Here is a 13,706-nt window from a genome sequence, read left to right as displayed (position 1 = left end):
ACTAGTGAATGAGTGACTGTCAGGAAGACTATCACGAGCTGAAAACTAGAGGCTTTGATCAACCAGCATGGCAAGGGAAACCTGCTTCAGAACCACCATTGGAAACAAAAGACTTTGACCTTCATTATTTGTGTGGGTAGGGGTAGGTCAGTTAAAGGAGTAATACGTTAGCTTGTTATTCACCATGTTATAATGGATAGTAATTATATTTCACCTTTGAAACTGGACTAATTATTGGGCAACTAAGAGCCAAAATTGCAGGCATGTTTATATAATTTTGCATTAATTCACTGTGTTGCGACTCCAGAGCAGGAATTGACCAAGCACTTGCTCAGGGTGGCATAATAAAACATTTTACATTTACAAACTTGGAATTGGGCAGCCAAGAGAATCATTAGTCAGTGTTGCGACTGTGTCAAGTGGGGCTGCGAGTGTCATAAGAATAATTGAAGCATAAATACAGGAATGTTTTAGCAGATGCATGGCCAGAGATGACATGAATGAAGTTACTGCCCATTGTATCAACTTGCAGTGGCTTATGTACAAGAGAACGTGCTCTGCTCCTTTTGAATGAGAAACAAAAATCAACAGCAATTGTGCAGTTTTATTGAAATGAAGTCAGATGCAACAAGTTAGGCAGGTTTACACAGTTACAAGACATATAACATCAGTAAAGCATGCTGGAAATTATACATTTCACAAAAAGGAATAACCAAACCAGCAATCCCATTGAAGTCACTACTTTGTAGAAAAAAATGCAGGAGCTCCATATATCTACATGGGATGGGGGACCCACGAAGGATGCTTACAAAAAAAGGTAGCAAGCATACAAAATACAAGTTTCCCTCTAGTCAGCTTTTGGCTTGTAATTGTACACAGTATTACAAATTGGAGTTCCCATTAACACACTGGCCATTTAAAAAAAAACATCTTTGGATGTTTGAAAACCGTCAAATTCCAAACAAAAAAAGAGGGGATGTTAGTCTTCACTTTCTTTGATCTCTTTGCTCTTTCGGACTTCTTCCATCCTCTTTTCCTAAAAAGGAAATTTTTATAAATCAAACAGCTGAAGAATCAAAAAGACAACCCACTAAAGTCTTGATTGTCAGAAGTGAGCACTCATGCTAACACATGATTTAAGCACAATGCATTCACCAGTAACATGGTGACTAATTACGACACTTTGTGAACGAAACGCATATTTGCCAGTTTTGAGCAACAGTTCATTCATTGGTCTGTGCCATCAAGCTATTTTGCAGACAAGGCTGATACATGTGGGGGGAATCCTCAGTATTAAATTAACACTGCAGCTATTGCTGAAACTGTCAGACTGAGGGCAGGGGAACATCTTGATCGTTCACTAGAGCATGCCTCAGACCAATAGCATCATTAAAGCAAAGCAATAAATTTCCTAGGACCGGAGAACAATAATAAACTGTAAACTTTACTTCGTAATGGAACTTGGCTAATGCTATTGTTAAATTCCAATTCGCTCAACGAAAATAAATTATGTTACAAGATAATTAGGTTTATTCATATACCTTCTCACGTAGGCGCTCCAATTTGGCTGCTAGTTGAGCTTCACGGTTCTCTTTATTAGCTTCCATTTTGGTGGTCAGTTTTTCCTCTGCCATTTTTTTGAAATTATTGTTTTCTTCAATTGCTTTCTGAAGCACTTCCTTTTCATGCTCTCGTTTTTCAGCCAACTGCTTTAGTACTTCAGCTTCATGTGACTAAGGAAGAAAAACTTTCAATCAACTGCACTGCAAGTCAAACCTTGGTGACCAGGTTTATGCATAGTTTCACAACTTAAACTGGATCTCTGGTAAGTTTATTTTTATGCTACTATTTGGTCAGTACTGGAAACAGATGGAACATTCCTTTTACAGAAACGAAGGGGGAGGAGGTAGGCAGCTTGATGTAAGCCTAAATTTGATTTTAGGAAAGATGCAGAGCACTGGTTGATAAAACATCATGAAAAGTGCAAGAATGTGGGCAGCATGGTAACACAGTTGCTTCAAAGCTCCAGGGTCCCAGGTTCAATTCCCGGCTTGGGTCACCATCTGTGTGGAGTCTGCACATTCTCCCAGTGTCTGCATGGGATTCCTCCAGGTGCTCTGGTTTCTTCCCAGTCCAAAGATGTGCAGGTTAGGTGGATTGGCCATCATAATTTGCACTTAGTGTTCAAACAATTGTTAGCCGGGGTGGTTACTGGGATGGGTGGAGGAGTGGGTGCTCTTTCGAAGAACTGGTGCAGACTCGATGGGCCGAATGGCCTCCTTCTGCACTGTAAATTCTATGGGTATCTATGTATATCAATAACTTTAACAGAATGGAGCTAATGCTGTTCTTTGTACATTGAATGCAAACCATCTCCAGGTTTGTTGGAGCATTCAGCAATAAAGTTACTACATTGGTGACCTGAATCTTATTTTCCTTGCTCTGTGCACATGAACGTTTGCTGATTTTCCAAGAGTCTCTATCAATTTCTATTTAGATACTGACCAGTTTATTTTTGAAATTTTATACTTGGCATGTAGGAAAGGTGGGCATCAGATTTGAGGCAGAAACTTAATTCATAAATAGATTTAGGTAGATGAAGCTAGCAAGAAAGAATGCAATACAAGAAGCATCTCAAACTACAAGTATGGAAAAGTACAGTCTTCCTGGAGAGTCCCCTGAACATTACAGTACATTCGTTCAGCATGTGTCAAAGCAAAAAGCAATGCCCAAATCTAATCCAGCAGCACCTGTATCTCAAGACCGTAATGTAGCATCTAAAATCATGTAGTTTTGCTAAAGTACAGAAATAGCTTTGATGTACCTTTCGCCTGATTTCTGCAGCTTCATGTTTGCGCTGGATTTCTTCCAGCGAAAGGTCCTTTTTCTTTGGAGGAGAGAGGGGAAACTCTGGAATAGCTTCAGCTGCAGGTGGGCTCAGGATCAACTCAAAAGCCTGGCCAGAAGATCGCTTGTCCAATTCTTTCACCTGGATATCTGAGAAACACATCTAATCAGTGCAGTTGCCAACTTAATAGGAGAATAAATTGGACCTCAAAGAACAAGTGCAGTCAGGAAAAGCCGTGTCATGGCAATCCACTAATGACAAGAAAATTACATCTTAAATTTGATGACATATAGAATGTTCTAAACTGAAGTAATGTATGGGCAGCACAGTGGTGTAGTAGTTAGCATCGCTGGCTCACAGGGCCGAGGTCCCAGGTTCGATCCGGCTCTGGATCACTGTCCGCGTGGAGTTTGCACATTCTCCCCATGTTTGCGTGGGTTTCACTCCCACAACCCAAAGATGTGCCGGGTAGGTGGATTAGCCACACTAAATTGCCCCTTAATTGGAAAAAATGAATTGGGTACTCTAAATTTATTTTAAAAAAAACAAAGAAATTGAACAATGTACAAAACAGTCAAATGTTAAATCTGCCCACTGATCATCGAATCCAGTATGTCTCAAGACATTTATTGTGGTTGACAAAGCAACATTGTGCTATGGTGATAGTCAAGTATTGTTTTGCAGTTGCATGAATAGTAGCATGTGGAAGTGTTGAATCAGCAAGATTAACCTCACCATCGGTCAGATCATCTAGTCCTGCATTTTGAATTGAAAGATACAGCACAAACCAAACCAAAATCAGTGCTGTAATTGGTATAATTAAATTCAACTTATTCGTCCAGCAAGACACCAGTGTCTCAAACCCGATGCCTGTTCGGGTACAGAGAGGGAGAATTCAGAATGTCCAATTCACCAAACAAGCACATCTTTCAGGACTTGTGGGAAGAAACCGGAGCACCCAGAGAAAGCCCACGCAGACACGGAGATGTGCAGATTCCACACACTGACCCAAGCCAGGAATTGAACCCAGGTCCCTGTTGCGGTGAAGTAACAGTGCTAACCACTATGCTACCATGTCACCCATGAGAGGTCAAGTGTAATGCTACCATGCTGCCCATGAGGTCAAGTGTACAACAATTGATCAGCCTAATTACTATAAAATCTCACTCAATTTTAAGAAACTACAAAGGATTCAAAACATTTCTCCCCTTCTCTCCCAGGCTACAAGCTCAGTTCATACTTACCAGCTGATGCCGATGCCATTATGTAACAAGACAGGTTGTTACTTTCAGGTGTTGAATGCTATCCAAATGTGAACAGATCCTGTGGTCAGAACATTTAGGGCAAATAATTAGCATAATTTCCAAAATACCATAAACATAAATTTGTGAAGAATCAAGGCCGACAGAGCAGGATATTGTAAAAAAAGGAAAATAAATGCTACAATATCAGGACTGTCAGTATTGATTGATTAGTCACATGTACTGAAGTAGAGTGAAAAGTATTTTTCTGTGGCCAACAGAACATACACAGTATATACATAATAGACAAGAATAATTAACAGTACATTGACAAAGTGATTGGTTACATTGCAGAACAAAGGTCAAACAAAACAAATACATGAGCAAGAGCAGTATAGGGAGTCGTGTATAGAGTTCTTACAGGGAACAGATGAGTCCGAGGGAAGAGTCATTAAGGAGTCCAGTAGCTGTGGGACAGCTGATCCTATATCTGGATGTGTGAGTCTTCAGACTTCTGTATCTTCTGCCTGATGGAACGGCCTGGAATAGGGCAAACCTAGGTGGGAGGTCTGACAATGCTGTGTCCTTCCCGAGGCAGCGGAAGGTGTAGACGGAATCAAAGGGAGGGTGGCAAGCTTGCGCCATGCGTTGGGCTGAGTTCACCACTCTGCAGTGATCTTGGGCCAAGCAGTTGCCATACTGCGAGTGGCAGAGTGATTAGAACTGCTGCCTCAGGACACCACATACCTGGGTGCAATCCCAGCCCTGGGTCATTGGCCATGTGGCGTTTGCACATGCTTCGTCTCTTCATGGATCTTGCCCCTGCAACCCAAAGATGTGCAGCATAGGTGGATTAGCCACGCTAAATTGCTCAATTGGAAAGAGAGAGAATTGGGCACTTTAAAGGACCATCAGTATTGAAAGACATGTTAACTACCCTTAGTGCAGATTCTGTACATGTGCTTAACATGACTGAAAAATACATGTCAAATGGTCCTATTCATAGAATTTACAGTGCAGGCCATTCGGTCCACCGAGTCTACACCAGCTCTTGGAAAGATCACCCTACTTTAGCCCACATCTCCACCCTATTCCCCTTAACGCAATAACCCCACTTAACTTTTTATTTTGGACACCAAGGGCAATTTAGCATGGACAATCCACCTAACCTGCAATTCTTTGGACTGCAAGAGACCCATGCAGATACGGGAGAACGTGCAGGCTCCACACAGACAGTGATCCAAGCTGGGAATCAAAGCAGGGACCCTGGAGCTGTGAAGCAACAGTGCTAACCACTGTTCTATCATGCCACTGTTGTACATACCAAATTTATAGCTGTAGTTTCTTTTCACGGAAAATATAAATAGAGGTGATGAAACGTTAGCTTAAAAGTCAGAAGTTTGCAGGAGTAATGAAGCCAAGAATATATCCCAGATATTGAGACACTTTAAATGAGCTGCATGCTTTCAGAAATTACCACATTTTCAACATCCATTACTTGTTGAGCATAGCAAGTTTAGAATTGCCTGTAGATAACAATTCAGCTAATCGTATAAAGGGATAGCAAGTCACTACTATAGCTGATGATGTAGAGCCTATGATCTAGAAAAGATGAAAAACAAAATCAAATCAATCTAAATGCAAACTAAAAGCAGCTCAGGGTGGTTCTTTCCCATCTAGAATGTCCACAACTACAGCTTTCAATAGATCTACACTTGTCAAGGCTATAGTGGATTAAATTTTCATAACCAGAAACATGCCTTCTGTCCCCTCCAATTCATGAGAAACCAAAAGGGTGTGAAATACTCAAGCCAATTTCTGCTGTCCAATATTAAGGAACACCAGGAATGAGAAATTGGGCTATTCTGTGCTTCTTGCATGTCACACTAATATGCAAGTCATTCCAGGAGTTGAACCTGGTTGACAAAAATACTCAAAATAGTCAGCCTCTGCCTCTTTAGAATATAGGTTCCATACATACAAGGGCTGTCAAATTCAGATCTTATAGCAAGACAAGCTTTGTGATTTAGGAGTGAGGTTAAATATTGGGGCAGGTGATTACATGGCTACTTCAGAAACCTTGGCCAGTAACTCTGGGTTTATTTTGTGGTCCCAAAATTAGAACATTGGAATCTAGAATCAAGTCAGTAAAATGTGTCTTTCTAATTTTTTTAAACATAAATTTGAGTACCCAATTAAGGGGCAATTTTGCATGGCCAATAATCTTTCCCACGCAGACTCCACACAGATAGTGACCCAGGGCTGGAATCAAACCCAGGTCCTTGGCACCATGAGGCAGCAGTGCTAACCACTGTGACCTATGCCACCCCTTGTAAAACATGTTCTGAAGGTCTACTTGAACAGAACAACTCGTGTGCAGAAGGATGATGTTTCAGGTCTGTGTCAGAGTTAACATTTCAGGTTTGTGACCTTTCATCAGAATCTGTTCTGATGAGATCGGAAACATTAATTTGGTAATTTTCCACAGATGATTGCCTCCAGACCTGCTGAGTGCTATCAGTTATTTCAGATTACCAGCATCAACAGTATTTTGCTTCTCTACTTGCAGCTTGTCTCGTTTACCCAAGGAAAATAAAAGCCAAGTTGGTAATCAACTGGGTAAGCAGAAATAAATGTTGTTATGTGCAGTTTGCTATCTTAAATACCCATGTTAAGAATTAATTGGACCCCCAAAATTAAACCAATACTAGAAAATATGCTCCCACCAGAAAAATACTCTACGCAGTACAACTGATGTTGTTGCCTCAGAGGTTAAGTGTTCATCCCCAGCTCAGTTCACAGGTCCTGGCAGGAAATAAATGTGCAGTTCATTTATGTATCCATAGTAGAGCATCTGAAAGTGCAAGTCACAGATAATGGCATCCCCGAGATTAGTGAACATTAAAAATAGAAACGCAATTTCCAACTGTTATGCCCCTGAGCAAATGAGTTAAACATGGACAAATTGCATTTTCTTTGCCAAAATTAAACTTCCTAATCAGGAGGATGCAATTATTTGGAATAACACTTACTAAGGAACAGCCAGTCAATAGAGGATTTATAAAAGAGGACCAGATGCAGCCTGGAGGAAGCCAAACACAATAGTCACAAAGATTAGATGTTACTTGAAAGCTGTATTGTTTTTCCAGTTTGACAAAACAAAAAAACTCCCTTGACAATTTAATGTTTTAGCAACTGTAGCATCTGGCAGTGTTTAAATCACTTAAAAAGGAGAGACTGCAGACAGAATGATTGGCACCATGATGGCATTGATTACAACAGGCTGCACTATTGAAATAGTGAAATAAAAGTCTGATTATTCCTCATTGATTGCTCACGTTCAGATTTTTGCACTGACTGCTATTAAATTCATTAGCAAGTTGCATCAAGAAATGCATGATTAACAAATTCCTTTCAATAAAATCTACGGGTTGCATTTAGAAGCGGAAAAAACACTGCCATTTGTCAACGCAATCACTTCTTAGCCTTTGGAAAGGAATTGATGAAGTACATTAGTACATTGCACTGCATGCAATTATATTCAGATTCCAGTAGCCATCTCCCGAATCAAGGATACCACGTACAGCTGGTGTAAAATGGATTTTGATCGAGTGAAGGAAAATCACCAATGAGAATTGGTAAATGTTGATATTTCAAGGTGCAATTAGATATAGCTCTTGGGGCTAAAGGGATAATGTTGAGGGAGGGGGGGGGGGGGGGGCGGCATGGTCAGGGTACTGAACTTAATAATCAGCTATGATAATGAATGGCAGCACAGGCTTGAGGGGCCACCTCTCCTGCTTCTATTTTCTATGTTTGGATCATATTAGCACACTGGAGGAAAATCCCAAATTAGTAAACCACACCATTAAACAGCTCAAAAAACAAAAAAAAGACGTTTATACAAACACTGACCCTAAAAATGGTGTACGTATCCCATAAACTGAAAAATGCACAAATGTAATATTTACTGAAGGCTGACTCAAGACTGTCACGGCATACAGTAGCCATTAGATAGTTCCTATACACATTTCAACTGAAAAAAACATTAATTTCATTAACAGAGGACTGATAACACATGGAATAGCAGTGTCAGGCTTAATAACTGGAGGCAACACTGGCGTGCAGTAATCACCAAGCCAAGCAATAGCTTCCACAATGGCCTAATGGTGCTCTATCTTGGCAGGGGCAGTCTTCAATGATGAGTCATTGATTGGGATGCACCACATCTGCAGTCGTTTCCCTGCAAGGCTCCACTTGTACCAACAGGTGACAGACTGCATCAGGTTCATGCTGATTAAATGTCACCAGGTCTCTTCAACAAGTGATTTTTATAACTGACCCAGTGTGTATCTAGGTTTGATTTGTTGTGTGTTAAGGGGTCATCAAAGTAAAAGCAGGGTAGGATTGGGATCTACAGAGGCCAACCAACCAGTGAGCCGGAATGGATTTTTGATAAATCAAGGGCTTGGAGGACATGTAGTTATGAAGATAGGTTGGGTTACCAGGAATATGGTATTGACATTACCAGGAGTGACCTTCATCAGCCAGTCTGGAGGGGGCACCTTTCTTCCTCGTCCCTCCCCAAGCAGAGAGGTTCAACAAGCTGGGGCTGCTCTGAGCAGAGAAAATGGGGGTGGGGGGGGGAAAGAGAGAGAGAGAGAGAGAGAGAGAGAGAGAGAGAGAGAGAGAGAGAGAGAGAGAGAGAGAGTACAAAAGCAGAGAAGAGCAAGAAATGGGACTAATTCAATAGCTATTTCATGGAGCTGGCACAGGTGCAAAGTTGCAAATGTCATCTCGTGTTTATCATTCCAGATATTGAACTCCCATCTCACATTCAAATGAGTGGTTCCTGGCAGACAGCCAAGGGCCACCCTCTATTTTTTAACTAACCTAGTATTGACAGGATGAGAATTGTCCACTTTTGATACAGGGGCAGAGTGGAACTAAATGCTTCAATGGCCTTCAAGATTAATTTACACCAAGGCAGCAAAACTTACCCACCAGTTTGTAAAACAAAACTGCCAACAAGACTTCAATTTGTTGCTGCTGAAAATTTTCAAGCAGCATTCACAATCTCAAATGTGATGGAGCTTCTCATCATTCCCAAATTCCTAGCCCAGATGATGGATCAATCCCAATCTGGGGAAAAGATGCTTCAACCCACACAAAGGCAGACATCAACAAGACTTGAGCGCCACCTAAAGCCAAAGAAAATGGTGGCAGTACCAACAGTCTGGCAGATGTGAAAACGTGTTCTATTCAGCTGAATGACAAACATAGTTGCTCTGGTGCCAGTTTAAGTGTTAATGTATTGATATCCCATAAACAAACAATACTCTTTAAACCAACCAAATTCAAATGTCGTTTTAAAAAAAAAAATCAATATTGCACAGCTTAAGAGTTACCATTTTCGATGTGAAGTTAACAATGCTTCAAGATGAGCATGTCGCACAGCGGACAACACCCAACCATAAAAAAATGGTTGCAACTCCCAACTAATGGATTTAAAAACTACGGCAAAGGGAGTCAGTTTAAAAATGATCCACGCACGATTTTGATCACCCAAAACGGGACACAAAAGCAGCATTTCATTCGAAGCGCGAGTTTTCCCCCACCCCCCCCCAAACACCCACTAAAATTACAGGTATACAAAGCGATTCATTGTCCCCGGACGGAGGGGAACTTGCCTTGGAAAAAAATGGTGCAAAAATTCTATTTTCATAGCAATTCAATAAAGCGCTTCACTTTGCATTTTTGTGTTGAGCGGTTCACAGAAGCCCTCTTTGTGCTAAGACAGGAAAAGCAATCCAGGAACGTTATTTCGGAACAAAGCGTCCCTGTATTTCTTGATAGCCGAAAAACATTGGGATTGAAGATCAGAAGGAAAACAAAAAAGTGTAAACACGCGTGTGCCAACAAATTGCCAAAGCGGTGTTTAATAATTCAAACAGGTGCAAAGGATGTTGCAATTATAAATTTAATGCTGCAATTGACACCTAGAAATATTTTAAGTCACCTTCAAATTACTCTCCCAAAATATGTGGTTAGGTGCCCCTCCCTTGTATCTTCGATGACTGTACCCAGACAATAACCCGTTATCAACAACAAAATATATTTAACCCCAGTGGATTTGATTACAAATCCCCGCACGGATTTCCAGTTTGAAATACGACAGTTTAAAAGCTTGATCCCCATAGCTCATAACAAAACTTAAGATTTCTTCAAATCATTTTTGTATTTCGAGTCGACATCTTGCTCAAAGCAGACAGCGCCCTCGCTGCCCCCTCCCCCCCCTTTGTCTATTGCATTAAGCACCTACGGATCATTTGGATTTCAAAGATGCACAAATCAATTGCACCACTTTAGGTAAAAAAACAAATCATTGCGCTACTTTCTATATTTTAACTTTACAACAAATTATTGCCTTAAGTATTGTCCGATTCCCTTGCACACGGCAGATCTACATTAACCCCAATTAACCTACCCGCTCCCAGACCGACCTGTTGCATTGGTCCGAAATTATAACGTTTAAAAATATTTTTTTTAAATCACAAGTAAATTTAAATCATCCTCGCTCTAGGTGATTAATTTAATCCAATTCTAGTTATTCGGTACATGCATGCATCTGTGACACTTGCCCGCTCCCCTTACCCTCGCTCCTTCTCTCTCGTTCGGAGTTCCCTTTGTCTCCCGCGCTCTACACAAACCCACTTTCAATCACCAGATATCCCCCCACATCTGCTGAATAAAAACCGCCAAAAACGCACCACGTGCTCTCACCGGCGCTCTTTCATTGGCCACAACCCGCTGGCTGTTGGTGATGATGAGGTGCAATGCGTCGATTCAATTGGTCCTTTCCAATAGTCTCCAATCAATCAGAGCAAGCACAGAACCCTGTACATCCATTGGCTCACAACTCAGCAATCCCAGTCCCTATTGGCTGAAACTATCTGCAAGTTTCCAATGATTGGCTGCCTCGCTCTCCAGTCCGTGCTGTGTTCCTATTGGCTGGCGCCCCATTGCAGAGTCGTCACAATATCCTCATTGTGTTTACTCCAACAACCCGCGCAGCTGCTATTCTGGTCAGTTCGGACCCATGGCTGTGCTTACCCATTAAGATAACGGTGCAGTGATATGAAGCATACTATTTGTTGAGCACTTATTTGCGCTATATCCGTCGACAATCATTGTCTCGGTTCATGCATGAACAACAGAGCCATCTCGGTGAGATATATGGTCGGGCGGGTGTACCCCAAAGAGGCAGGCACACAATATGCAATGTAAACTGTTGCAAGACAACATCATGGCACTATTTTTTTCAACAAAATACATAACAAGTAAGTAAGGAAACTCCAAATGCTGGAAATCTGTAAAAAGTAAATATTCAAGCTACTGAATAGAATTAGCGAAAATAGGGTAGCTTTTGTTAGATTAGTGAAGACTTTGTGTATCACTTTTCACAACCACAGAACAGCCCAAACAAAATACTTGCAACCAATTAAGTACTTTTGAAGTGAGTCAAAAAATGCAGCAGCCAATTTGCGCACAGCTGAGTCCTATGAATAGCATTGTGAAAGTGGCCTGTGAGTAATGGGTTAAAATCAAAAGTACATATGCTAATAAAATAATGAACTCTGATCACGACTGAGAAGTAAGGGAGATCTCCAACCCTGTATAGAGGTTGAAATGTGTAAATACTTGCTTTAAATAAAGAGGTTTTGAGAAACTACAGGCATAGGCAGTACATTTTGCGAGAATAGATAATCCCCAAAATCCTAATTTAGACCCCAACCACACAATGAAACATGGTGCCACGAGAAAAAGGCCCAGTGAATTAAAAAAAGATACAAGGTTGAGAAGAAAGATCCTTCAAGGAATTTGCCACTTATCAGCTCAAGCCTGGATATTGTCCAGATCTTGCTGTATTTGGACATGGACTGCTTAATTATCTGAAGCGTCGCCCACATATGCACCGGGTGCAGCAACCCAAACATCACCCCCTTCTTGTAGAGGGTGCCTTAACCTTATTAAAACTCGCCCTCCTCTTGGCCAGAGCTGCACCTAGGTCCTGGTACACTTGGCTTTCGCTGCCCTCCCAGGTGCACTGCTTCATCTGCCTGGCCCACCTCATAATCCGCTCCTTATCCACGAAATGGTGCAACCGCACCGCCATCGCCCTCGGCGGCTCGCTCCCCTGGGGTTTCCTCATTAACGCCCTATTTGCTTCATCCACCTCCAAAGGCCGTGCGAATGCACCCTCTCCTCGCAGCTTCTCAAGCATCCTCCCCACATATGCACCAGCATCGGCTCCTTCACTTCCCTCCGACAGGCCCACAATCCTGATATTCTGTCTGCCCAACCAGTTTTCCAGGTCTTCAACTTTCTTCTGGAGCCGCTTCTGCTGATCGAGAATCAGCCCTATCTCCACTGTCATCGAGGCGAACTGCTCCTCGTGTTCCCCCACTACCTCCTCCATCTTCTGGATTGCCTGACCCTGGGCCGCCAGCTTCATCTCCACGAGGTTGACCACCGCCTTGATCGAATCCACCGCCCAGGTCAGGTCCTGCAGACTCCTTGTGTTGCTGGGTGAACTTCTCGTTCAGGTGGCCCACCAGCTGTTCTGTTGACCATTCAGCTGACAGGGCCGCTCCCTACCCCTCCGCCATCTCCACGTGCGTCGCAGGCACCGCACCAACTCTTACAGTCTGATTCCCTCTTTTGCAACCGTTTCTGGCCTTCAGCTTCATACACCAGTGGGCTAATCTCTTACACTCACTCTCCTGCACCTTTGTGCCTCCTCACATCCACCCATTAACCAGGCAAAAGGTCTGAAAAAGCCGCCACGAGCGGGAGTCACCAAAATTGCGACCACTCACACTATGGGTGCCACTGGAAGTCCCCTCCAACAAGTTTGAAGTATACTTAGGTTCCAGTAGTGGAGATGAACTGGAATGATAGAGGATCAATGTAAAATGTACCCCATTAAGTTTCAAAAGAAGAGTCTTATTGTACTCAAACTGTCAGGAAGCAGAAGTAGTTTAAAGTAATCTGTGTTTGTATTGTGGAATATTACAAGTAAGGTATAGATTTAAGTGAGTTTAATTTAATGTTTCTGTGTCCATTCCAATTCTCTCCTCGCACCTAATGGTGTACTGAGGCATACTTTTGTCTGTTTCCATTGAGTGCACCCAACACCAGTATCTGCCAGGCATGCTGAGTTTTTCCAGCAAATTTTGTTTTTATTTGTATCTCCCTGGATTGTTAAACAACCACATTGATGAAGCGAAAAGCCAATTCCTAACATTAGAAAATGTGCACATTATTGCGTTTTTCTTTCACAATTTAGTCATAGGAGTAAATTTTCCAGCTGAATATTTGAACAAAAGGCTGCTGTGGTGACTTCACATGCAAACATGGGGATTAGTTTCCCATGGATCAGCAAATGCATTAGCATGTGAATGGTCTTGACATTTAAATGATTATGTTAATCCACTCACCCTTTCTTGTCATAAAGTGCCAGAAATGTAACTGTCAGATTGACTTGATAACAATAAGATAGCCTCCCATCTTGTATTGCGTTGTAACACCACAGGCAGGTTCTGTTGAGCATATTA

General features: G+C 41.9%; 1 protein-coding gene across 4 annotated transcripts; it reads right to left on the bottom strand.

The window, feature by feature from the left end:
* Positions 1-584: 584 nt before the first annotated feature.
* On the bottom strand, positions 585-10,868 carry LOC119966627 (stathmin-like). 4 transcript variants are annotated; one of them, XM_038798638.1, is made up of 5 exons: positions 10,744-10,868; positions 4,093-4,171; positions 2,825-2,997; positions 1,542-1,733; positions 585-1,036 (listed from the first exon to the last, which is right to left on the bottom strand). In XM_038798638.1, the coding sequence occupies exons 2-5, from the start codon at positions 4,109-4,111 to the stop codon at positions 980-982; spliced, it is 441 nt and encodes a 146-aa protein (XP_038654566.1). In that variant the 5' UTR covers positions 4,112-4,171; positions 10,744-10,868; the 3' UTR covers positions 585-979. The 4 variants fall into 4 exon arrangements, with proteins under 4 accessions (XP_038654566.1, XP_038654576.1, XP_038654586.1 ...); XM_038798648.1 differs by lacking the exon at positions 10,744-10,868 and adding an exon at positions 9,780-9,937; XM_038798658.1 differs by lacking the exon at positions 10,744-10,868 and adding an exon at positions 6,816-6,837.
* Positions 10,869-13,706: the final 2,838 nt, after the last annotated feature.

Source organism: Scyliorhinus canicula, chromosome 1 (assembly GCF_902713615.1).
Source record: "Scyliorhinus canicula chromosome 1, sScyCan1.1, whole genome shotgun sequence".
NCBI lineage: Eukaryota > Metazoa > Chordata > Chondrichthyes > Carcharhiniformes > Scyliorhinidae > Scyliorhinus > Scyliorhinus canicula.
This window is presented reverse-complemented; position numbering and strand designations above follow the sequence as displayed.